The sequence below is a fragment of the Mastomys coucha genome, unplaced genomic scaffold (genome assembly GCF_008632895.1).
Source record: "Mastomys coucha isolate ucsf_1 unplaced genomic scaffold, UCSF_Mcou_1 pScaffold23, whole genome shotgun sequence".
Taxonomy (NCBI): Eukaryota; Metazoa; Chordata; class Mammalia; order Rodentia; family Muridae; genus Mastomys; species Mastomys coucha.
This window is the reverse complement of record NW_022196906.1, coordinates 56890855-56918354: the sequence shown is the minus strand read 5'-3', so window position 1 is coordinate 56918354 and position 27500 is coordinate 56890855. Positions and strand designations below refer to the sequence as shown.

The 27500-nt window shown below is 48.4% G+C and overlaps 1 protein-coding gene across 1 annotated transcript in view; it reads left to right on the top strand.

Annotated features, from left to right (window-relative positions):
• The window catches only part of Coro2b (coronin 2B), a 111623-nt gene that overhangs the window by 64000 nt on the left and 20123 nt on the right, over positions 1–27500 (top strand). Inside the window, exon 3 of the mRNA XM_031343405.1 lies at positions 19660–19776. Coding sequence (XP_031199265.1) covers positions 19660–19776 — 117 coding nt within the window. The remainder of the gene's footprint in view (positions 1–19659; positions 19777–27500) is intronic.

Here is a 27500-nt window from a genome sequence, read left to right as displayed (position 1 = left end):
CTGAGGCTACCCTTGAAGACCTTGATCCTCTTGCCTGTTTCTCCTGCTGAGATTTCAGATGGGTTTCGCCACACTTGGCTCGCTGGGTAATAATACTGAGGGGTTAGGTTAGCTCAGGATTTAAGTGAAGGAAAAAGGTGACTGACCGTATGACAAAACAATTTGCCAGGCTGATTTTTTTTCCTTTTGGAATATAATTTTGTGTGATTTCTTTGAGTTTTCTCTGGATCCTGGCATTTGTGAGTAGAGGCAGCTCTGCCTCTAACTTTTATCATCTCTTTCTTGTCTAACTGCATTGGCTGGCATCTCAAGCACTATGGTGAAGACCTGTTTCTAACTTTGATTGCAATGCATCATTTACTCATCAGGCATGGGTGAGAAAGATAGATATATACCTCAACATTTTGTTTGTTTGTTTTTTGTTTTTTGTTTTTTGTTTTTTGTTTTTTTTGAGACAGTATAGCCCTGGCTGTCCTGGAACTCACTCTGTAAGCCAGGCTGACCTTGAACTCAGAAATCCACCTGCCTCTGCCTCCCAGGTGCTGGGATTAAAAGCGTGCACCACCACTGCCCAGCTGTACCTCAACATTTTATCATTGATGTTTCAAGCACACTGCAATGTCTGAATGATTTTATAGTGAGCACCATTTAAATTCTGCCTTAAACAGTTTTCTATACTTGTCAGTGCCGGTGACAATGTGTTTGAAGAGAGGCAGAGCCTTTTTTCAATCATTATTATTATTTATTTATTTTACTTGCATTAGGAGTGTGTGTGTGTGTGTGTGTGTGTGTGTGTGTGTGTGTGTGTGTGACTATGCTGTGGAAACCAGTTTTCTCCTTCACTCCACAGGTGAGCCTTCATCTGTGTCATCTCACCTTCCCAGAGGTAGGGTCTTAAAGACAGTTTCCTTAGGGACATTTCCTGTGGTTGACACAGTCCTGGCACGTGATAAGTCATCGGCTTCACTCAAATATGTGGGTACCAAGTGAGGCCGTGGGGAGCTTAGTACTTTGCCTTGGGAATGGAAGGTATGTGGTGTCAAAAGTAGAAGAGAGCCTGGACTTAGGACAAGAGGGGATGAGATAATATTCAGGGGACAGTGGATGAAGGAACCTTCCCCCTCCCTGAAGTATTCTGAGCTTCTGCACAGCTGGGGGAGGGGACTGGGGGAGTGGGCATGGAACATTCTAGAAGCTCACCCCTCTCTGGGCAGCTGGTGGGAACTTCCTTTCTTCATTTGCTTCCTTCCCTTGTGCCTCCCCAGCTGGTTCTCTTGCAGAATTCCAAAGACAAGGAATGGCCCGAGAAGGTTCTTCCAGCTTCTCTTAGTGAACTCCCGATGACTCTCGTGTGTGTGTGTGTGTGTGTGTGTGTGTGTGTGTGTGTGTGTGTGGTGCAGGTATGGAGTAAGGGTGTTAGTGTTGGAGGAGGATGAAGACACAGATGAGCTTTGTGTCTCTCCCAGCCCAAGCGGCCTCACAGTTGTTCCAACTTCTTGACACTGAGACACCACATTGGCATCTAAAAAGTTCACATTCGAAGGTTGCCCAATTGAGTTGCATAAAAAAAAAAAAATCATGCTGGGAGGTGGTGGTACATACCTTTAATCTCAGTACTTGGGAGGCAGAGGTCAGGCAGATTTCTGAGTTGAAGGCCAGCCTGGTCTACAGAGCCAGTTCTAGAATAGCAAGGGCTGCACAGTGAAACCCTGTCTCAGAAAACTCCAGAGATAGGTAGGTAGGTAGATAGATAGATAGATAGATAGATAGATAGGTGGATGGATAGATACTTTGATAAAATCACAAAAGATGCTTTCATAATGCTTTAAGCAAGTTTATAATTCACGATCATTCTTGGCTGCATAGGGGTCAAGTTTGGGCACACCTGATACTCTTCTGCAATTATCCTGAGTAAAATTATTCAGAAAAATTATTAAAGAAAATACAAAGCTGGAGAGGTGACTCTGTGATAAAAGGTTTATTATGCATGCATTGGGGTCTGAGCACCCATTCAATCCCCAGCACCAATAAGAAAAAAACCCAGGTGTGCTTATGGCTGTATATTACCCTAGCACACTGAGGGCTAGAGACTTGCTGGGACTTACAGATTGCCAATCTTGATACCCTGTCTTGTGTGGATAAATGGAGAGTGATGGAGCAGGATACCCAATGTCCTCTTCTGGGTTTCACCTTGCACCATCACATACATGTGCACATACACCACACACACACACACACACATACACACATACACATACACACACACATCCACTAAATACACTCACATACATGAATATACACATCATATAGAGATAGACAGATATATAGATAGATTACATAGATACACACATAGGTAAATACATACATACATACATACATATATACATGCATACATACATACATAGTGAGGATGATTGATAGGTGGGTATGTAGATGGATGGATGGATGGATGAGTGGATGGATGGATAAGAACACACATAAGTTTTAGTTATAATGGAGTGTGGCGATCATGCTACCAGAAACTACAACATAGCTGTGGTTATGGCTGAATTGTTGGCTCTCAACTCTTGCTCCCCAGAGGGAAATGAGGCCCTTCTCAGCTGAGAAGAACACTACCCTTGTTGGGCAAGTCTTGGCTCACTGTCCTCAACTTAGCCCACTCAAATGCCCATGTGACTATTCTCACGCACCATATTTGGTGTTTTTATGTTGGTGTGGGGGATTTGAACTCAGGCCTCAATGCTTGCACAAAACCATTTTAACCACAGTTACCTCTCCAGCATTGTAGTTTAATAACTTTTCTGAGTAATTTCACTCAGGATAATTGCAGTAGTATATGTGGTGGTCCAGGGCCACCCATTACTTTGAAGTCCCTAAGGCTCCCTGCTTCTAGTTCAAGCCCCTCATGGCTCCACCTCCTGCCTCTCCTGGCCTTGGCTTCAGGTCAGAGGCTGAGCTCTCCTGGGCTTCCCCACTTCTATGTCCTCCCTTGCCCATTCTGGGTCAGCTTGCTTCTTCCCACCGTATCCCCTCCATATTAGAGCTCAGCCTACCTCCACCCTGGCCCTGCTGTATTCAACCCCACTGAGCCAATGATGCTAGTTCTTTGAGGCTGCTGCTACACCAGGCCACCCTTCCAGCTCCAGTCGCCGGGTTGGGCTGCGACCCCAGGCAGGGTTGTTGAAAGAAGACTGTTCGTGGCTGAGGGTGTTGAGGACTCTTGACCTCGTCTGAGCGTGCATGGTGACAGGGCTTTAGACTTCGGATCCTGGATCAGTGAGATCAGCAAGCTTTGTGAACAGAACAGGGTTTCTTGCAGACCCCATCCACCCACCGCTACTCTCTCATGGGCAAACAGCCTCTTTGGAGGACAGCAACTTGAAGTCTAGAAGCCAGGTTTGCACTGGGCTTGCACACTCTTGACATCCAGTGTGTCCCTCTTATTTACTGAGTGTGGGGCCCCCCAGTTCAGGTGGGCTGACTGGCCATCAGGTTGCAGGGATCCACCTGTCTGCACCTCCCCAGAGCTGGAATTACAGATAGGTACTGCTTGGCTTGCCATGTGCCTTCTAGGGGGATTGAACTTGTGTCATAATGCTTGGGAAGCAAGCACTTTACTGACTGAGCCTTCTCTCTAATCCTGTCTCTTGTCTGCCTGTTTGAGACTGGGGCTTACTATGTAGCCCTGCCTGACCTCAAGCTTGCTCCGACTCTGCCTCCACCTCCAGAGTGCCAGGATTACAGACACGAGCCACCATGTGTGGCTAGTCTGTCTTCTTATTTACAAACCAGAAGCCAATAAATCCTACCTCGCAGGACTTTGAGGAATGATCACCACGCACCCACTGGTTCTCACCCTAACCCTATTTTACAGGTGATAAAACTGTGAGGCACAGCAAACTTGCTTGGGCTACTGAGCCTAAGTCACCCACCCAGAAAGTGACAAGGCCAGAATAGAACAGGTGATTTGAGCCAGCTCATTAGCATAGTACCTGGCACTCAGTGAGCCCCCATCTGAGAGCTGGCCTGGGCCGTCTGTCACTCCAAGCGTCCATCTGCAGACACAGGCCTGGCCCTGGGGAGAGGCCAGGGAACTCCAGGAGAGCAGAGAACCTTCTGGATCTAGGCAAGCCAGGCAAGAGACAAACAAGAACGAAAACATCTGCTATGACTATTTCCAACCATAATGATATGGTAGCCACTGCGGGAAGAGGGGGAGGGTTATGAGGTAGGTGGGTCAGGGAGGCCTCCAGAAACTTCCGACACAAAGGTGCCAGGCATACAGCAGTAGGAGAATGTCTCAGCGAGAGAGACATGAATTGAGACAGGAGACAGGTTCACAGAGGTGGAGCCCCAAAGATGAGCATGCGCAGTATGTAAGGCAGGCAGCGGCTAAGAGGTCCGCTAAGGCTTTGAATTTTCTTCTGTGAGCCTTAAGAAGCCCCTGGAGACTTTGAAGTTCGAGTTGGCATCTTACTTGAGCTAAGCAGTGACGACCACGTGATAATCCGTCTCTCAGCATTAGTTCCTTCGTGGACCCTCAACTAAGATGAAAGTCGCTCAAGGCCTTTGTCTCTCAGTTCAGACCTAGGTGGGGTTTTGTTGTTGTTGAGACTGGGTCTCCGGTAGTCCAGGCTGGTTTTGAACCCCTGTACAGCCAAGGATGACCTGGAATGTCTGATCCCTTCGCCTCTACCTCCATAGAGTAGGATTATGGGCATACACCACCACATTCGTTTTACTTGGTTCTCGGGGTTAAGCCCAGGGCTTCATGAATGCCAAGCCTGTATGCTTTGCCAGCTGAGCTACATCACACCTTAACATTTAAATCTACAGGGGCCACTTTGCTTCCCTGCAAACTCGGGCAGGAGTGTGGTAGATCTCCTGAGCAGGGGGCCGGGGGCAGGGGTGTTGGGGCACTATTTTCTCTGAGAGAAATTCAGTACTTTGCATGAACTCAGACTGGGCTACAACCAGGGTGATTCAGCTAGGTGAATCCATTACTGTGACTGCCTTGACCCTGGACCCCAGTTTCCTGAAGAGCAATATGTGAGGCTGCCTCTGGATTAGCTGTGATGTATGCCTCTGAGCTTGGAAACGAAAGAAATTTGAGTTTACTGGACAGATCATTCCTAGGGCAGGTTTGAGCTTAACAGAGAAAAATCCCTGACAGTTTCCAGGTAATGAAGGTTTTTTTTGTTTTTTGTTTTTTGTTTGTTTGTTTGTTTTGTTTTGTTTTTTTGAGCCGCCAAGATAGCGTAGTGGGGAAAGGGGCCCGCACCACGCCTGACAACTTGCATTCAATTATTGAGACTCCTAAAAGTTGTCTTTTGAGCCCTGGTCTTGGAAAGGGCCCGGCTGCATCCTGTCTTCAACCTAGAGCAACGCAGCCGTCCCCCTCTGCTGGTGAAGTTGGGGTAGCACAGTCTCCTTGTTGCAACGGTGACCCTTCCTGGTAATGACCCCTGTGCCTGTAAAAGGAGAATGATGTCACTACTTAATTTGCTTCCATGTATAGAGTGTGTGCCCTCTGTCAGTCAGGGGACTGCTCTGCCCCTCCTGTGACCAGAAGCTTCAGACCGTCAGTTCCGCTGGTACCCACCTGGGAAGTAATAACAGCTCTTAAAAGGCAGAGGCAGGAGAATCTCATGTTCAAGGCCAGCCTGAGAGAGAGAGGCTAGGGAGATAGCATGGGGGTAAAGAGCCTGCTGTACCTCTATGAGGACCAGAGTTTGCTACCTCAGCATCTGTGTAAGACTAGAGGTGACAGTGTGTGTCTTTAATCCAGTACCTCGACAGCAGGCAGGAGAATCCCCAGAGGCCTGCAGGCGGGCTAGCCTCGATTTCACACTGAAGAACAAGGGGCTGGAGAGATGCCTTGGTGGTAAATGGAGAGGTAGCCTACTGGTGAAGAGCATGCACTGCTTTTGCTAAGGAACTGCTTTTGGTTCCCAACACTCACAATCACTATGTCTCCAACTCTAGGCCACTTTTCTGGCCTCCACAGACACACAAGTAAAAGTAAATCTTTTTGTTGTTGTTGTTGTTGTTTGTTGTTGTTTTTTGTTGTTGTTGTTTTTTCAAGACAGGGTTTCTTTGTGTAGCCTTGGCTGTCCTGGAACTCACTCTGTAGACCAGGCTGGCCTCGAACTCAGAAATCCACTTGCCTCTGCCTCCCAAGTGCTGGGTTTAAAGGTGTGTGCCACCACTGCCCCGCATAAAAGGAAATCTTAAAGCAAACAAAGCAGTACTGGTACACGCTCTCCTAGCAAGTGCATCTCTGAGAATTCTGATACGTCCTGTGGTGGTTTGAATGAGATAACTGGAGTTAAGTCTTGAGCGTTTAGATGATTTGATCTCCAGTTGGTGGCTGTTCAGGGAGGATTAGGGGATGTGGCCTTGCTGGAGGAAGTATGTTGCTGAGGACAGGCTTTCAGGTTTTGAAAGACTCTTGGGTTTCGCCATTCCCAGTTAGCTCTCTCTGCCTCCTGCTTTCAGAAGACAGTCAGCTCTCAGCTGTCCCTGGTGCCATGCCTTGGCTCTACCATCATGACCTCTAACCTTCTATAGCTGAAAGCCCAATTAAATGCTCTCTTTTATAAGTTGCCTTGTTCGTGGTGTTTTTTCAGAGCAATAGAAACCAATATACATAGCGAGACCTTGTCTCAAAACACAAACAAAAGAAGAAGAGCCCCTGCCTCAAACAACATGGAAGGCAAAGACCCCGACCTACACACACATACACGCACGCGCGCGCGCGCGCGCGCGCGCACGCACACACACACACACACAATAGCGTGCACACATGGCCACTCAAGCTCTCGCCTCCCATTGTGCCGCCTTAGCAGCAAGGAATGGGTCTTAAGCACTTAAGGAATGGGTCTTGGTGGTAGAATTTCTGGCATCAGCTGACTGGAGTCCTTTTTACAAGGTTAGGCGTGGAAGCAAACCTGCCCCTCCCATTCAATCTAGTCTGCCCCAGGCTGAAACGCTCTCAGCTCTCTGAGCTGTGCTGTAATTGGGAAATAGAGCAGAAGGTGATGTGGAGAAGGCAGGCGTCCTGGCAGGATGCTGCTGGTCTAGCGGGGCTTGGGGAATGTGTATCCCTCCCTCGGGTAGCGTGCTCCGAATTCTACTTCTGGTCACTGTTTCTAGATTCTGTCAGCCAGTCTTGGACCTCTGTGCCCCTCACTCTTCCTTGAATAGGCCACTAGGTCTCCATCACTTCCACAAGCTCCTTCCCGACAGAGCAGAGTTTCCTGGGATCTGGAAGGATCTGGGGACTTGGAGGAAGTGAAGTCCCAGGTAATAGTCTTAGCTCCACCATTTACTTAAAATGTGACCTTGAGCAGCTCCCCTCACCCTTTGGAGCCTCAACTCTTCTATACCCAGAATTAGGGAAATGACACCTCCCCCAAAGGGATGATGAGACCAAATAAAGTGTGTATAAGCTTGTTTGCAGACCATGTGAGCTGGCTGGTGGTGCAACACAGTTATGTTCTCCAAGCACCTTGACTTTGAATTCTGCCTCTCTCCTGAGACTTTGGGCAAGTTCTGTCTAAAACAGCAAAGGGGGGAGGGGCTCGAAAGGAAGCTCAGCACTTCACAGTGTGGGAAGCTCTTGCAGTGTGCTTTCCAGCACATCAGACAGCTCACGGTTGCCTGGGACTCCGGCTGCAAGGAATCAGATGCCTTCTTCTGACCTCTATGGGTACCTCCATTCACATGCATACACACCACACACACCCACAAAAAAGGTCTCTCTGTATATATGTATATGTGTAAATAAACAAACTAGAGGTAGTAATGGTTTAGGACACATTTAAAGCTCTCAGAAAACCCTAACACATATTAGATGCTCTGTGAATACCAGCTGGTATGGCATAACCCAGAAGACAGAACTTTCTCTGTTATGCTCCCTGAACACCTACTATGTGCAAGGTACTATGGAAAGTGCTACTGATCCTACAGTGACCAAAAATGGGGGAGGGAAAAAGAAAGAAAGAAAAGCTCAGCCTTCCTGGAGCCTACATTTGAGTAGGAGAAGCAGATAATAAAGTAAGGCACTCACAGGGCCCAGGAAAAGGGAAATAAGGCCCAGGAGAGAAATCCATCAGGGACAAGTACGGAGATGTGAGAAGGGATTAAACCTTTGAAAAAGGTGAAAGGAATGTGACTGGCTAGGTTTGAATTCAATATCCATCCTGATCTAGTCAGCTGTGCGTATGTGTGAGAGGCAGGAGGGAGTCAGGAGATCAAGAAATACGAGTGGCTCAGCTTTACTTAGAGGCTCGCTCATTCTGATCCAATGTGTGTGTGTGTGTGTGTGTGTGTGTGTGTGTGTGTGTGTGTGAGAGAGAGAGAGAGAGAGAGAGAGAGAGAGAGAGAGAGAGAGAGAGAGAGAGAGAGAGAAACAGAGACAGAGAGAGAGCATGCTGAGTGTGTCCCAGACTTATAAGCTGAATATAGTTGTCAGAATATAGTAGTCACATTCTTATTGTCTTGGCATCTAGAGTTGCGGAACAGAGCTAAAGCTGAACCAGTTCCTCCCCACCACACACACACACACACACACACACACACACACCTCCTTCTCTCCTTCTGCTCCTTTTCCTCATTCACCTTCAGTCTTCAGGACACTGGCTAAAAGCAATTCTGAGGCAGGAGGGTAAGGGTTAGCTCCAGTACCCGGGATAACCACCATCCATGCTCCAGTCTGCCCTCTTCTAGCTGACTCTGCTGTTGCTGGCTGTACCACACCCATCAGGGGCAGGACTGGAATCTAACACCCCAAAGCCTGTGGCTGCCTCTGAATGGGTCAGTACATACGAACCCTGGAGATGAGTTTCAGATGCTCTTGCCTGAGATCCACAGCCAGTAGGCATGTAGGTGACCACAGATGTTTTATACATCTGTGCCTGCAGGACCATGACCTTGCCCGGCCTTTGGTCTTAATCATGGCCTCCTCTGGTCTTAATCATAGCCTCCTCTGTCCCCGGACCGATGTTGCTCACCTTACCTTCCTTACACAGGGCCTTTCTCACCCTCAGGGGTTTCTCAAGGTGCCCTATACCCTGTGAGCCTGAACAGAGGTCAGACCTCAGAAGTTTCCCTGCTCTCAGCCATTCTACAGATAGTGCAGAGGCAGCTCAGGCACAAGCAAAAGCCTGGGGCTTCCGAGAAACCTGCTGAGGCCAGATCCCAGGAGTCTGGGGATCTCCCAGACTTATCTTGGGAACCAAGGCGCACCTCAGTTGGTAGAGTACTTACTTCACAGAGCAAAGCCCTGGGCTCAATACCCAGCACCACATAAACTGGATGTGGTGGTACACGCCTGTAGTAGAACCCCCAAGGTAGCCACAGGGGCATGGGGCATGGGTTAAGGCAACTGAAGAGTGAAAGTGAAAATGTCCTGTAAATTATGAAGTGGAAGATTCCTGACTCCCATATATCATAAAAGTGGGTGTGTATCCCACAAAAGATGCTGGGTGTAGTGCATGGTCAAGTCTCAATTACAGACGAAAGGTCCGTTTCACTCGGGAAGCATGTCGTAGAAGCCAGCCAGCCGGAGTGCTGAAGAGGTAGCTCAGTGAGTGCTTGCTGCCAAGTCTGACCAACTTGGTGGAAGGAGAAATCTGACTCCTCAAAGTTGTCTTCTGATGTCTACATGTGCACCCTATGCGCACTAAATAAAATGTTTATAAAATAAAATAATACATATGTATGTATATACATGTATATAAATGTGTATATATGGGTATGTAAGTGTATGTACATACATACATACATCTATACATACCAGCTGGGTGATACCACCCACAGTGCAGGGCCCTCCCACATCAATCTCTAATTAAGAAAATGCCCCACAGGCCAGTCTGGTGGAGGCAGAAGGCCCTGAGTGATGATTTCACCTAGGCTAGTGGCCCTTTCTTTAAGCCACCTTCGCTTTTCATCCTGAAACCAAAAGGCAAAAACTCAGGCAGTGATACCCAGCCGTGGAGCCACAGGGGTGAGATAAAAACCCGGGTTCTTGTCACTTGCTGCTGTTGCCCAGACTGTGACTGTAACTTGGTCATGGTCCTGAGTGTCGAGTGGGCTAGCCAGTGATGATGCTAGAGGAGCTGAGCAGGGTGTATGTGACAGGAAGTGCTTCCGGCCACCAGCTCCTCTCCTCTCCCTTGCCTGGCTCGGTTGAGTTGTGGAAGAAAAGATCTATGGATGGGCAGTAAAACAGAAGGGCTAGCAGGCCCTTGGAGCGGCCTCTGTACCACAGATGCTAGGCCTCACTCAAGACTGGGCGTGGCTCTCTGGTTCTCCAGCCTGGGGTTATCCATGCTGCATCTCTGTCTAGGCCTTTCCCCATGGAAGATTCCCTCTGGAGCAAGCACGGTGTCTAGGACAAAAGCCAGACTGTCTGAGGTCCTAGCTTGCTCAGCCTGCATTCTTATACACTCCAGGAACACCTGCTCAAGGGTGGCACCACCCACAGTGCAGGGCCCTCCCACAGCAGTCTCTAAGAAAATGCCCCACAGGCCAGTCTGGTGGAGACTTCTTCTCAGATCTCTCTCTTCCCAGAGGTCAGCCTGTTTGCACAAGAAATTAAAAGTCCCGGGAGTCCCTAGAGCTCACTCCATGGTGGTCTGGGCTGCGCGTCTGGGTTGCGTCTTGGCTGGGTCTCCAGTATCCCGTGTCTTCCTGTTGAGCAGTTCTGCAGCTGGTGCTGACAACCCAGGGCTGGGCCTGTGCTTCCCTTCTCTTTCTCTGGCCTGAACCAGAAACTTCTTTCTCTTCACTGCAAACCACGTGATATGAAGGTTTCGCCACCAGGCCTGAGCCATCTCTCCAGCCCTTGCAGCCACTTCTTAAACATTCCCAGTAGCCACAGTGTTCCATGGGCCACTGTCTGCCCCGTGTAAAGAGTCAGTAGTGCTAGGGTTAGACATGGGAAACTTGCCCTCCTCCTGCCTCCCCACCCACCACACATGGCCTTGAGTGCCAGAAGAGAGTGGTTCCATCAGCTCAGGGCACGAGGTTCTCCATGTACAGCTTATTCCCCAGAGGCCAAGTCCCAAGCAGGGTCTAGTGTTGGTGCCGCCTGCTTAGTGGTGTTGTATGACCTTGAACAAGGTGGTCGGTTGCTGGCCCTGAGCCTCGGGTTTCTCTCATCTGTCCCATGGGGAGGAGGTGTCTACCTGTCCTGCTGGAGAACAGGTGACAGAGGACCCCTTCCTGGAGGTTAACTCAACTCTGCCAGGTGGGCAGGGATATAAAAAGATCTGGAAGTGGCACTTCAGTTAGACTGGCTTGGTGACATCAAACATACCTCAGAGCTTTCCCAGGCCCTTAATTTCTCCAGGAAGAAAAAGGGACTTGGGAAGATGCATGTAAAAGTTGTCAATGATGTGTTGCAGAGCTCAGCTACCTATCTGTCCACTCCTGCAGAAGAACATCTTGGAAATGGCTAACTAGAAAGACGGGGGAGGGAGCCCCAACAGTACTGTGTCAGAGAGAACCTTAGTGGCACAGAATGCAAAGCTTCCCGTGTCTTGAAGGCCTGTTCCTAGAGTCCTGCCCTCCCTTAAACTGCCGGGCTCCCCAAGAATACTGGTAGCCTCATGGCATGCTTCTGGGTGCATTCCCCCTGCATGGAGCAATCCAAAGCTCCCATTGCTTGTAAAGGTCAGATTCCTTCCCAGGGCTGAAATCCCCCAGCAGTCTGAGCCAGGCCTTCCTCTCTGGTCTTGACCAGTCTCTATATGTTTTGCTTTTCTAAACAGATCCCGTCATTGGGAGGTACGGGGTCTCCTGCAACTTAGGTGTCCACCTGCCTCCGTCTTAGATATCTTGCTTGCCCTCAGTTTCCTATACACAAACACTTCTCTCAGCAAGGCACAGAGCTCTGTACTGCAGTTCTCTGGCTCTTTGCCTTTCTCATCTGATAGGCAGGAACGGCAGTGAAGGGACTCAGACCCCTTGCTGGGTTGTCCTCAAAAGCATGTTCTCTTCTCCACAGATCTGCCAGGCTTAGACTATATGGAGAGTTCCTGTTGTCTTGGGTTTTAGCACGTGGCTTCATGAAAAGAGCCCGTAACCAGCACACCACAAAGATAGCATGTGCTCTGAGATTTGCAGCAGCAGGAATCCTTGGGCCCCAGGGAGCCAGCAGCCTCCTCCCCACACATACTCACACATACACATTCTGCTACTAAGTCTTGGGAAACCAATTGTCTATTTTGAGGACCCTCAACAGACACTTCTCAGGACCAAGGACAGAGGTGACCCCAGTACCTCTCCTTCCTGGAGCCAGGAGAAGTGGTTGTGTTCTCCAGAGCTAAGGCCGGACCAGCTGGGGAGGAGCTGTAACTGGCACCTTGGAGGAAGAGCCCCTGGGTGCAGGAACATGAGATGCCCTCCCACTCCAGAGTGGTGCTTAGTGATCTCAACCTGCTGGAAGTCTTCTTGTTCTGTCACTGCCAGGTGGACTGAGTTTCCAGACTTATCAAGTCACCGTCTCTAGGTGATATTCATGGAGATAGGATTGTGGAGGTGTTGACAAATGAACAAACCTAAATTGAGGCAAAGACTGCAGAGAGCGCAGGCCTGAGGCACAGGGCTTTAGGGAGATGGAAAACAGCCCTGTGATAACGACCTCATTAATACTAGTGTCTTAGGGTTTTATTGCTGTGAAGTGATAGCATGATGGAGGCAACCCTTATACAGGCAAACATTTAGTTGGAGCTGGCTTACAGTTTCAGAGGTTTAGTCCATTACCATCATGGTGGGAAGCACAGCATCCTGCAGGCATGGTGCTGGAGGAGCCAAGAGTTCTACATCTTAATCTGAAGTCAGCCAGGAGGAAACTGTCATTTGCAGGTAGCCAGCAGGAGGCTCTAGATCACACTGGCCACACTCTTGAGCATATCTATGAGACCTCAAAGCCCTACCTCCACAGTGACACATTTCCTCTAACAAGACTACACCTCCTCCAATTTGGCCACATCTCCTAATAGTGCCACTTCCCGTGGGCCAAGCGTATTCAAACCACCACAACTAGCTTTCCTCCAGAAGAGAGCTGAGTATACAAACAGTCCATCCAATGCCTTGGGGCTAAGAGACAGCACACAGGAGAGGGAGATGTTGGAAAAGGCAGTGCCTATAGATGCCGATCAAAATGAGGCTTAGGACTCACAGTGGATAACTCTTCTGTGGCCCGTCACCAACATCAGTTTGGTCTTCCCATGTGTGGTATTGAATTTCAGGTAGGCTGATGTTTCATCATGTTATTTAGGTCACATGCCCCCACTCCTTACCCTATCCATGCCCCTCCCCACCCCTATGGATAAGGCTGACTGTGGCACTGACCCTGTAAGAAGTCTCAGATGCCTTCCTGTATGGGGAATCTAGGCCCCAAGGGAACACAGGGTAGTTCCCAGAGGAATAATGGAAAATTCCCAAAGATGCAGGGATTCAACCCCCCTCTTAGATATAGCAGTAGCATTGTCAGGCTCTATAGGTAGGTTCAGAAGCACAAGAAAGAGGCAGATACAAGGTGAGAGAGGGAGAGGATGGAAGTTCTACTGATGTTTGAGATCCTTCCTCGATGCTTCACCTCCAACATGAACTAGAGTCAGTGCAGCAGACTCTGCCTGGGAGGCGACGGGACCAGATGCAAGCTGTAGCTCCTGCCTCCCATATGCCTTCCTTGAGACAGCTGTCTTTCTAGGGTTCAGTTTTCTTATCCATAAAACAGGCTGTGGGGCTGGGGAGCCGGCTCAGCAGTTCACACTCTTTTTGTGCAAGCCTGGTGACCTTGAGCTGAGTTCAATCCCTGGGACCCACATGAAGAGAACCAGCCATTGCCCTTTGATCTCCACACATGTATAGCATGTGTACGTACTAATACCACTAGTAATGAATTAAACCAGGGGCTGGCAAAATGGTTCAGCAGGTAAAGGCATTTGCCACCAAGCCTAATGACCTAAATTCCATCCCCAGGATCAGTACAATGAAGGCAGACAACTGACTTCTCCCATGGGTGGCAAGGCAGTCTGGCAAGCCCAGAGAGAGGGCTGTGTACAAGGTCATCTAGACAATAAAGGCTGGGATCTGCGTGGAAGTCCCATGTCCCCTGCTCAGTGAAGCACTTTGCCCGATGAGTGGATTCTCCTGGTACAGAAGGCATTTGCTTCTTGGGAGAAAATTCAGCTCTGCAGCACGGAAAGTTCCAGGAAGTCAGGGCCAAGGTGCAGGATGTTTCGAAAGAACCTACCCCCCTCTCGCTCCATCCATTCACTGGCCTCAGAGGAATACAGGACAGAGCCCAGGGCACCCACCATAGTCCCTGCAGCTTGTGGGATGACTGCGTCCCAGAGTCACTGTATTTCAGAACTTTTCAGAGCCTGGCTGTGACTGTCAGTACATGCTACACCCATATTCATACCCATACACAGGTGCACACATACACAGACACATGGACATACACGCCACACACCCATATTCATTACACAGGCGCACACATACACAGATACATGGACATACACACCACACACCCATATTCATTACACTGGCGCACATACACACGGACACATGGACATACACACCACACACCCATATTCATACCCATACACAGGCACACACATACATGAACACATACATAGACAACACAGCCACATACATGGACCTACCTCACACACCCATATTCATACCCATTCACAGGCATACACATATGTGGACACATATGTGAACAACACAGGTACATACATGGACACACACACACAGCACTTTCAGTCAATTACACAATTTTATTGAATTCACAGGATCTTTGTTTCTTCCAATGAACTCACAGGGAGCAAATGGATCAATGTTCCAAAACCATGGAAATTGGGGTGATACCAGTGTCCACCCCATTTCCTTAGGATCTGTTTGCATTGAACCAAACGTTCTTTCTTCCTTCCTCCTTCCTTCTTTCTCCCCTACCCCCCTTTCCTAGGGTCTCATGTAGCCCAGGTTAGCCTCAAACTCCTTATGTAGCTGAGGATGACTTTGAGCTTGTGACCTCCCTGCCTCCACCTCCTGAGTGCTAGGATTACAGGATTGCTCCTAGTTTATGTGATGCTAGGGTAGGACACAGACCAGGATGAGCTCTGTATGAATTTGAAGCTTCTCCTGAGCCATACAGACCCAGCTAGGGCACACACTCCTGTGACTACGAGTCTAGAGGTGGCCAAGCCTGGTGACCTGGGTTGGATCCCAGGACCCACATGATGGAAGGACAGAGCTGACTCCTGCAAGTTTTCCCCTGAACTCCACGGGGACACTATGGCACGCTTATTCTCATACATGTACATGTATGCCCTTCCTCACGCACTAAATAAATAAAAGCACTTTTTAAAAGAGTTATTTATTTCTTTTATATATATAAGCGCTCTTTCTTCATGCACGCCAGAAGAGAAAATTAGATCCTTTTACAGATGGTTGTGAGCCACCATGTGGTTGCTGGGAATTGAACTCAGGACCTCTAGAAGAACAGCCAGTGTTCTTAATCTCTGAGCCATCTCTTCAATTCTTAGGTTTTTTTTTTTTTTAATTAAATAAAAGTACTGGAATGATCTTACCCAGTAGGCCTCCAAGAAAGTGAGTCCCCCAGGTAGAATGGTTTCCCAAGCAACTGAATCCTTGGCTATATTCCCTCCTCCCCAGGACCCCTTCCCATCCATCCTACACTAAGTCCCTGCCTGGCTCGGTGGAAGCTGAAGCCCTGGGAGGCTCAGGGACCAGATGGTATCTTACATTCCAACCCTAAGGAATCCACTATGGAGGCTTTCTGTGCCCTGACCATCTATCAGGGCTGTTCAACCTTTTGACACTACAATATAACATTGTATCTACAAATATGTTGGGATGTATTCATGGCTCTCCTGGGATGCGTGCAGCCCATACACCATAAGAAATACAAGCCTGCAAGTCATTCTGATATGTCACACTGGAAAACCGTGACCACACTCAGGAGCAATCCAAACGTGTTTTCTTGGCTATAAAATGGAATTGTCCTGAGATTTAAATCTGGTCATATTTGGTAAGATATATTAATAATAGCAGTCTGCGCTAGGGTTTGCAACAATATTGGTGAGGAATTTGTATTAAGTATGAGAAGGCAGTATTGGACACCAGCCAGGAGCCACTTTGAAGACAGACAGGTGGGGGGAGGGGGTATGCTCTGTTCATAGTCCCCAGTGAGAGTGTGGATTGGCCACTTTTTCCTGTGAGAGAGAGAGAGTGTGTGTGTGTGTGTGTGTGTCTGTCTGTCTGTCTGTTTGTCTGTGTCTGTGTGTATAAAGGTATGATGTGTGTGGGTAGAAGCCAGAGGTCAATACAGAATGTGTTCTTTAACCACCATAGATCTTAAGTTTTTGAGAAGTCTTTCATGAAACCTGGAGCTTGCCGATTCATCTACACTACCTGGCTATCGAACCCCAGGGATCTGCCTGTCTCTGTGCTTTCTAGGTTATGAATGAGTGCCACTGTACCTGGCTTTTACTAGGTGTCACAGACCCAAGCTCAGGTCCTTAGATCTGAAAGTACTGTGCTGGTTAAGCCACCTTTCCAGGCTCAGATTTGATTATATTAATATATATTAATAGTATCTGTCCACCGTGGTGTCAGATGAGAACTATCACGGGGAGGGCTGGCATTAAGTATTAGAACGAGGAATCAGATAGCAGCCTGCTGCCAGGCTTGAGAACAGACAGATGAGGGTCTCCTCTGTATTCATAGCCCCTGCAGGAAATGGATTAGCTACTTTATATTTGTTTGCTTATTCATTTATTTATTTATGAAGCAGTGTCTATCTGTATAGCCCTAGGCTTGCCTCAAACTTCGATTCTCCTGTCTCTGCTTTCCAGATGATATATATTATAATTATATATAATATATATATATTATATATAATTTTAGTCAAGGCATCTGACTTGTTATTTCATCTTTATGTCAAAGTTGCAAATGAGCAAAAGTCTTAGTAATACTAGTGTGTCCTGTCTACAAGGGCCCACAGCTAAGTGTCTAGGAAATTTTTAAAGCCGACTGTTAAGTACAGCCTTTATTAAAAATTAAATTGCATTAACTTACAATTAAATAAATTATAATAAAAGCTGAGGTACAGAGTATTAAAAATTCATTACATCTTAACTGTTTCACTGTGTATACAAAATTATTTGTGTCTATTAAATTTGCCCAATTGTGTCCTACTAAGAGTCTCTTTGGGGACTGGGCAGGTAGCTCTGTTGGTAGGGTATTCAGCCTAGCATACACCAGGCCATGGGTAGAGGTATAAACCTTTGCATGACAGCGCATGCCTGTAATCTGAGCACTCCAGAGCTGGAAGCAAGAGGAGCAGAAGTTCAATGTTAACCATAGGTATCAAATTCAATGCCAGCCAGAGCCATGTGAGAGTCTGTATTTAAGACAAACAAATCTTAAAAAATGGTAAAGTGGCCCAGCAGGTAAAGGTGCTTGCCACACAACAGAAGCCTGCTGACCTAAGAATTCATGTAGAGGGCTGGAGAGATGGCTCAGCAGTTAAGAACACCAACTGCTCTCCCAGAGGTCCTGAGTTCAATTCCCAGCAACCACATGGTGGTTCACAACCATCTGTAACAGGATTCCATGGAGCCTTCTGGTATGTGTCTGAAGACAGCTACAGTGTACTTATATAAATAAAAATAAATAAATCTTTAAAAAAAGAAGAAAGAATTCATGTAGAAGCAAAACTCCACATAATATGCCTACTGTGGGATACACATTCAAACACACCAAACACACACACACACACATTTTTAAAAAAAAAGTAAAAGTTTTACTTCACACCCAGAGCATGGCCCCTGCCTGTCCTCACTCCACACAAGTCCAGGGAAGTGGCTGACCTTTCCTTCCAGGGCCAGCACATCCCCCATGGGCTCCTAGCTCAGTGTTCCCAATAGCCAGCTATTGACCAGCCTCCATGCCTCTCAGAGTGGCCTGGGCTGGGCTGGGTGCCAGAGCTTAATGCAAACAGCTTTGCTAAGCAAACACTCAAGTGCAGCTTTAAGAAGAGCTGGGAGGAGTGCCTAGGGGTCGGGGTGGGGGTTGGGGGTGGGGTAAAACACTCCAAGATGCAGCCTGCCAAGTTAAGGGGATCTGGGGGAGGGGCACTGGCTAGGAACAACAAGGTTCAAAGGGCTTGCCTAGAAGAATCACACTAAAAATATCAGCCTCATATTCAGCTTTTCGATTTGTGGGCCATTAATTAACCTTTCTGGGCCATCATTTCCTCTTGTCTAATTCAGGTTGTTGTGAGAGCTAATGACAACGCCTAGGGTCGTATATGGCTCAGCTTAAAAATCACAGTCTAGGACTGGGGGCGTAGGTTGTCTGGTAGAGTTCTGCCTGGATTGCACAAAGCACTGGGTCCTACCCCCACCTAGTACCAAGTAAACTGGATGTGGTGGTGCACACCTGTAATCCCAGCCCCTGGGTGGCAATTAGAAAGAGCTCCAGGAGTTCTAGGCCAGCTGGATCCACAGATTGACTTAAGAGTTGAGAGCTTGCCCTGATAAAACAAAAGATTTGTTGGAGAGATCTGAAGAACACTGGCTGCTCTTCCAAAGGATCCAGATTTGATTCCCAGAACCTATACAGTGGTTCACAACTGTCTCTAACTCCATTCCAGAGGATCTGACCCACTCTTCTGGCTGCTGAGGGCACACATGTGGAACACAGCCGTAATATAAAATAAAGATAAGCTAGGGCAAAAGATGGCATTGGGGGAATACTGAGATGATTCACTGCTGTAAAAACTGTTTACTGTGCAAGCATGAGAGCCTGAGTTTAATCCTCAGAACCCACAGGAGAACACAGTAGCAATGCTTATAACCCCAATGATCCAGGAAATAGCTATCAGAGGACCCCTGGAACTGGGTGGCCTGCCAATCTAGATCAGTTGGTAAGTCTCATGTCATAGTGAGAAACCTGGTCTCTAAAAATAAGATGGATGGTTTCTGAGAAATGCCAGAGGTTGACCTCTGACCTCCAACTTAAACACACACACACACACACACATACACACCATGCACACAATCCAAAAAAAATTCATAATTACCACAAGAGAGCACCCCACCCCAACATTACAATTCCCCCCAGTGAGCACCTTCAAGGTATCCCCAGTCACCTGGGATTCTAAGGAAAGAAACATGTAAGTGACAGGGTTCAAGCATTGATTACATTGACTTATTAAGAACTATAGCTGACCTTAAAGTGCCCCCTCCCACCAGTGAAGGTGCTAGGTGAAGCCTATGTGAGGGTTTAAGGAACTTGGGCTCAAGAATGGAGGAGGCATGGCTTCTTACCCCCTGTTTTGTTTAATAATAGCCTTGACACCTTTATCAGAGCCTAGGAATGTTCTAGGCCCTGCCTGTGGCTCTAGCCTGCTGAGAAAAACCACCAGCTGGCTGAGTCACAGCTGTCCAAACAGCTTTCCTCGGGACACAGAAAGGAAGTGAAGGGCCCCTGAGGAGCCCAGTCCAGCAGAGGAGCCCCACCCTAGCAGAGGAATCCAGGCAAAGATCTTTCCTTTCTGAGCCACTCTGAATGGGGGCACCAAACTAATGATTTGTCTCTTCCTTACAGACTGGCAGAATCGAGCCAAACTACCCCAAGGTCTGCGGTCATCAAGGCAATGTGCTGGACATCAAATGGAACCCCTTCATTGACAACATCATCGCCTCTTGCTCCGAGGACACTTCGGTGAGCTGAGCAATGCGGTGGTCCCCAGGAATAACTCTGAGCACATACCTCCCTGCTTCCCCTAGAGAGCCTCTATACACACTACCCTCTTTCTCCTCTCAGCCCTGCCCCACTCCCTCTCTTCAACCGGTCCCAGAATAAAGAGGACAAGGGTCGGGAAGGGACTGAGGAAGAGAATCTCTGCTGTACACGCCCTGTGCTTCAGTGGTTAACTGAGTTTAGAAGTGTTGCTCTGTAGGTGAGAATTAGAACCAAAAACTTAGGTGTGTGAAAAACTTAGGTGTGTGATTCAGCCTCTGCCAGTGCTCTATGGTGAAGGAGAGGAAGGTGGGGAAGAGAAGGGAGGAAGGGTAAGAGGCAAAGGGAGGAGGGCTTCCCTTGTGGGAAGATGAAATAAATGGGGGAGAGAGGAGAGGGGAGAGGAGATGGGTGGAGAGCAGGGAGACCTGAAGATGGAAGGGAAGAGGAGAAACTGGAGAAACTGCTCAACTTGGTTAAGGGCTTACTGAACAAGCTTGAGGACCCGAGTTCAATCCCCAGAGATGGAGGTAAAAAGCAACTGGAAAATCCAGGGACACAGACATCATCAGTGCAGCTTTGTGTCTATCCTTCCTCAGCGTGGCTGCCTCAGAGGAGCAATGGAACAGAACAGGATTCAACCAAACTGATACAGGGGCCCTCTGTTCCCAAATGAAGATGGCTCTGCTTTTCAGCCAGGCCACTGTGGTTACCTAGTGCTCACTGGCTGAGTCTGAGGACATGTTATGTACCCAGGATACTAGAACTGGAAAAAATTTCAGAGCTGTGTCTCTTCGTGTTCCCAGGCTGGACCGTGAACTCCAGAGGGTAGAGAGTATGGCCCATTTGGCTCTGAATCCCTGGCTTCTAGCACAGGACCTCATATCTAAAACAAACAAATGAACAAACTCTCCTGCTGCGAACTGAATGAAGGGATAGATGTGCTGATGGAAGGGAGGAAGGGTAAGAGGCAAGGGGAGGAGGGCTCCGGAGCACTGCAGGCTCACTGTGGTAAGTGTCCCATCACTTACCTTCTGGGAGCTGTGGCTTCACGGACTGTGGTGACAAGGATCACTTTGGTAGCATTGAATTCCAACTTTCCACATCCCACCCCTCATGGGAAGATGAAATAAATGGGAGAGAGAGCAGAGGGAAGAGCAGATGGGTGGAGAGCAGGGAGACCTGGAGATGGGAGGGAAGAGGAGAAACTGGAGAATGTGTGCATACATGTGTAGAATGTGTACACAGATGGAAGAGTGCACACATAGATGGATTGTTGATGTCTGGATGCTTAGGTTGACAGAGAGATGGTTGAATGGGTAGATATATGGTTGGACGATTGATGGATAGATAGATGGATGGATGGATGGATGGATGGATGCTTGGGTTGACAGAGAGAGATGGTTGAACGGGTAGACATATGGTTGGACAATGGATAGATGGATGGATGGATGGATGAGTGAATAAGTACTATGGAAAAAGAGAAACAGACAGTAGCATCTCCATGAATTCCAGAGTCAGGGTGAGATCAGCAGGCTCAGAACCTACATAACAAAGGGGTGGAGGAGACACTGGAAAAGCAGACAGGGCTTGGCTGGCTAGAGAGATTCCTGAGGGCAGAAAATGCCTGTGGGGACAGCAAATGGAGGTGGTGAAGGAAGCCTATTGGTTTTGTTACTTTCGTTAGCAGCTTCAGGGTCCAAGTGACCACAGGACAGCTATCAGGGGCCAGGTCACAGGAAGACTAGAGCTGCAGACACATGCACAAGAGGTGGAGCCAAGAAAGGCCACAGAGCCAGCTGCCCTCTGGGCTGGGAAGGAGGCAGATGGAGCTCCTGGTGCCTGGCGAACATGATGGTCAACTGGAGAAAGGCTCAGGGCTCAGCAGGCCCAGGGAAGGCGAGGCTGCTCCCCACCTAGGGAGCCCAGGAGGACAAGGATTGCATCTGCCTCTGTCCCTGCCTACTGAAGTGCTGAGTGACTTACCAGCCTGCAGCAAGCAGACAGTCTTGAGATTCTGGGCTCTTCTATGCACTCTGGCCTGGGCACTCCACATGCATAAATACCCTGGGAGACAGGCAGCACTGAAGGAGAGTGTGACACACAAAGGGACAGTGTAAGACCCAGCTGGGAAAGGGCAAGACCATCAGATCTGGCCCCAGCTTTGGGACTATTTCCTCCCTAGATCACAACTTCCACTGCCTACATTAAGGCAGGATAGACCTGCCTGTGTTAGCTCAGCCTCTTCCTCCCCCTGCGGCTGCTTCCTACTCCTGGATGTGCCCAATGCACAAGACACCCATGGTGTGTGGTCCGACAAGCTCAAGGCTCAGCCCTGCTACAGGAGTCACATGATCAGTACCCACTGGTTGACAGCCTGATGGGCTGCTGAGGTCCAAGGTCTCTACTGTGGAATCTGGTGGCCTTGGGATGAGACATCAGTGTCACTGCTTAGCTGGTTGCCCAATGGCATATGGCTTTACCTCTCTGGGGCCTGGCTTTGTTCAATTCAGAGGCAGCAATAGCAGGACCCTTCTCAGCATCGTAACCAGGATATGAAGAAGCCCATGCTTACCCCTGTACCTGGCACCTCACAGATGCCTGCTGCCTCAGTCTAGCTCTGCAAACAGCCCCAGCAGGGAGGCAGAGCCCACAGACACATACAGATGAGTCAGGGCTCCACAAATGGTGTGGGCACAGACAAGAGAGAGGAGCTAATGATATGGGAAGAGGGAACCTGGGAGGGCTGGTCCTGGAAGACCAAGGATTTGTTTGCTAGGGCGAGAGCCTGGACCACCCATCCTCAATAGGTCAATTAAACAGACAAAGTAATAGTGAAATGCAGAGAAAGGAGGTTTATTTGGTAAATTATTTATTCGGATGGCATTCCTGGTGAGCTATGATCCTGCCCATCACTGGCCCATCAATGTTGGGCTCCAGTCTCTTCTTCAAGGTGACCAATTAAGCTGTGGAAACTGTGTGAAACCTTTCCTTGAGATAAGCTCCCCGGGCTGGAGAGATGGCTCAGCTCAGTTAAAGGCTAGGCTCACAACCAAAAATATAAGCGATAAGCTTCCCACCCCCACTCACACCCCCACCCAGGCTGGCACCAGGTTTCAGACTCTTGCTTCTCCCAGCATGGGATTCCTATGGGAATTCCAATTTAGGGGGGGGCCATTTTCTCAACAGTCTAATAACCAGAACGAGGGTATAAGTGTCTTTGTGCGGTTATACTTTGGCCAGAAGAGAAAGGATTAAAATGAACCCAAGAAGAGTCCTGGCCTAGGACAGGCCTGGAGGGAGTACACAGGGTGCCTAGGAAAAGTAGCTTGATTGGAGCTTGAGTGATGTCACCAGGGGAGTGAGCAGGAGAGAAGGTTGCAAGGGGAGGTTGGGACAGATAAAGGATGAAAGAAAGGCAGAGTGAAAAGCTTAAACTCTGGCGCCTGAACTTCTCAAACCATCTAAGAATCCTCCGGGATCCAGGGGGTGGGAGTGGGGAGTCTGAAGGGGTCATAGCCAGCTTTTGGGGGGACATGAGGTTCCAGCCAGCTGGATGGAGGCTGCACACTTTGTGGATGAGCAGAGGAGAAGAGACACATGGGTGTACACACACACATCCACGGGGGGGGGGGGGGGGGGGGGGAGGTGCTGAGGTCGAAGGAGGGAAGGAAAAGGCAAGCTGGGCACTGCAGAGACCGGAAGCAACCCTCTGTCCCCAGGCTGCTGATCTAGACAGGTGATTAAGTCAGAGATCAGGGTGGACCCAAGCTTTTCAGCAGCTGCCAGGCCAGCTGTTCCAGAAGCCAGGCTCAGAGCCCCACCTTAGCCCTCGGGTTTCTGCTCACCCCTGTGCAGCGCTTAGGACTTTAGCCTTGGAGCCCACAGGCCCAGGGTGAAGCTTAGCTGCTCCTGAAGAGCTGGACCCTGAACCCGAGGTTACCTCAGGAGCCTGTAGCAAGCAGTTTCCCAGACTCCTGCCCTGCTGCCTCGTCAAAGCCTTGCTTCTCTGGAGGACAAAACTGAGGTCCCAAACCATGGCAGGCTAACAGTCTGGATCCATTCCACACTCTATATGTGTGCCCTCTGTTGTGTGTCCCATGCTGGGCACTGAGCACTTACTCATGCAAAAGAGTAACCCCCTCCCCCCAAACCTGGCCCCGCAGCCCGTTGTGTAAGGGGCCTCTGACTGGTCTTCCTGCCCTAAGTCCTCCACCAACCCATTCCAGCACGAAAGTTCAACTCACTGTGCAGCACACATACAGAGGCAGGTCTAGGAGGTTCACAGGTATGCCAGGCGCAGTGTCTCTGACCAGGGCTGGGAACATCATCCCCATAAGAAGCCTTTGCTGCAGGTCTGATCCTTTCCTGCAGGGGGCATGCAGGAGGAATGACAAATGGCTTTAGAACACATGGAATGCAGCCCATGGGTTACCACAGCCAGGTGGGTGAGCCTCGGTGTGGCAAGGCCAGAGAACTCTATGTCCTGAGGACTTCATGCTGTTATGGGGTTCTGCTCTGCTTGCTGCCCTCACATCTCTCTTAATCTAGGAATTATATGAAACCTCTAAGGGGGCTTCCAGGCCCTCACTGGGCAGCATCTCTAGCATTCACAGCACTAATGCTTGATTTCATTCAGGCATTGTTGCTGGAGCAGATTCTGTCACCACCTAGAGAAGGCCTTAGAGGTGGATATTGTCAGCGGTGACCGCCACCCTTAGAAAACATTTGGAAAAGTAAAGTTGTTAGTGAAGCCACTACTGGCTCTGATGTTTAAAAACAAAAACAAAAACAAAAAAAACTTAGGGAATAGTTTGAAATTCAAAAGGGCACGTTCCTATTAGCTAAGCTAGGGACCCTTTATGGTCAGGAAACAAGAACAAAGGCAGCGCTGGCTGACTCTCACTGAGGCCGGACTGGTGATAATTCATTTCCTATACCCAATTTTGCCCTCAGCTTTCTGATATGATTTATTAAGAATTGCTAGAGAGTAGATATGCATTTTGAAGATTTAAGATAGATTATAAGTGATTCTTATATAAAAGTTTAGATTTGTGATTCTTTTAAGATTCTTACAAGATTACTTTTAAATAATAAAATAACTACTCCTGTCTTTATAATCGAAAATTGCTGCCTGCCAGTAAGAGAAACTGGCTGAGAAAACTACCTTGCTTGCTTGTACTTTGTTAATCTATAACTAGTTGCTTGATTAGGAATGTACGTGGAAAAAAATTTTTAAAAAAAGGAATGTACGTGGGTTTTTGAGAATAATTTGTTTTCTTTACCTGTATTGCATAATGCTATAGCTTATAAAGGTATTGAAAATGCATTGGTTTTTTTCATAACTGTTCACTAGAAGAAAACTACAATGTAATCACATTGTAATTGTATACTGCTTGAGAGATATTGCTGGGATATATAAGGCATGGAAAAAAGAATAAAGAAGGGTATGGTGTGGTGTGGTGTGGCTAAAACATTGTCTTTCCCATCCATCAATTATGTGTGTCTGTATAAAGTTTGTGCGACTGGGGGTTGGAACATTGTTCCTTCTATCCACCAGTTGTGTGTATTTGTGTATGTATGTGTGGAATATTTGGAGTCTGCTTGCTGGGGCTTTGCTATGTATATGTCTGTATTTACATATGCATGTATGTGTGTGTATATGTATGTATGCATGTATATTTGTGTATATGAAGTTATTGGACTCTGCCTTTTGTTTCATCCATTCAGTGTGTGTGATGTGTGTGTGTGTGTGTACACATGTGAATTTTCTCATTCCTTCTCTTTGTCACTGGCCCGAAGGAGTTAAAATAGTTCATAGTTTTTCCACTGGCCATAGAGAGTGCCAGCCCCAGTAAAATTAAGCTTTGTTCCCTCAGAAAAAAAGTCCGCTGAGCAGCTTCTTTAATCACTGTCTGCCTTTGACAGCAGCCCCTGTAGGTCTCCGGATCCACTCCAGTCAGCCGCTCTAAGCACTGACCCCCCCCAATGGCTGCCTGCCTTGGTTTACCCACCACATGGATGCCAAAGCCAGTCATTGGCACTTTCCCCTAGAAGTAAGTGCTCATCCCTCCCCATTGTTCTCTGGTCCTCAAACATTCCGAGGATGCTAAAGGGCTATAGGGAGACTCCAGCAGCTCCTCCCCATCTCGCCCCAGGGAAGTCTTTAGCACTGTCAAGATGCTGTGTCCCTTGGGATCAATTCCCTTCCTCCAAGGCATGAGAGTCTTTTGTAGTCTATCCCCTACATCCCTGCAGGATTCAGGGAGCCTGCCCAAGCTCATTCCCCAGAGGCCTCATCCAGGGGGAGGAAAGGGACCATAACTCTGCCTGGCATCTGGCAGAATCCAGTTCTCTCCGCCAGCTTGCTGGGTGATGTCACCTATTGTTGAAGTGCTGTGCTTTTTATAGCTTCTGCGGCAGCAAGGGAGGGCAGCTGGCTGGCTGGCAGGCAGCAGGGAAGGGCAGCATAGCTTTCTTTATGAGGCTTAAGCTCCTGGTGCTTCTCTGGGTGGCCCTACTCAGAGGAAGATGATAGAGCATCAGATGGACAGACAGACAGACAGGCAGACAGTGTTCAAGAAAAGGAGAGAAGATTCCCAGGAGAAGAAGGGTGGCAAGAGGGAGGTCCCTCTCTCTGGTGAGCCAAGCTCAGCATCTTTCTTTTATCTTCTATTTAAGCTCCACACGGGCATCTGCTCTCTGCAACCCAAAGATAACACCCCTCCTGGGAGCTCAGTGGTAGAGTCAAGCAGACTCAAGCCCCTGGGTTCAATTCCCATTACAAGGAAGAAAGGGAAGAAGAAAAGGAAGACAGGAGAAGGAGGGATGGAGGAGAGAAGGGGAGAGGGATGGAAGGAAATACATCCTGGGTGCCCATTCTGTGCTAGGCGGCATTGCCCTGCTGGGGAGACAGAGAGAATGACCTGCACGATGGAGCTGGCTATTGGTAAGTCATCTCTGCACCCCAAAAAGGGCGAGTACAGAGTGGCATTTCACTAAGACTGGACAGAGGAGCTGGCGAGCCCACAGGAAACTGCTACAGACAGATGGCTCCACAACTACCAGCATATTTTGACTCTGACGTCAATAGAACGCCTGTGCTGCCTTTCCTATTAAGAACAGCACAAAGCCCAGCATGGTGGCACACACCTGTAATACCAGCACTTGGGGAAGTAGAAGCATCAGGATCAGATATCAGAGGTCATCCTTGGCCGCATATGGCGTTGGAGGACAGCTTGAACTACATGAGACCTTAATTAATTAATTAATTAATGATTGGCTCTTTGGTATGCAGGAGATGGCTCTCTGGGTAGTAGTAACTCTTACTGCGTGTGCATGAGTACCTGAGTACAAGTCTCTAGAACCCACATGAAAAACATATACACATGTACACAGACACACACATACACATACACACACAATAACATCAATTTTAAAAATAAAAGCATAGCACGTGGTGACGCTCAGCCCGTGAGACTTGATAGTGACGATGAACTACCTTGTTCCTGGGTCATGCGCTTGTGTATCATTTTAATCGTTATTTTATTGTGTATTCCTACTGCTAAAAAGCAAAGTTAACTGTGAAACAGCTTCAGGCAGCCTTTCCGGAGAGAGCCAGAAGAGGCGCTGTCGTCACAGGAGGCCAGGGCTGTGTGTGTGGCTTCTCTGAAGACCCAGATGTTACAGGGACCAAAGATGCGGAA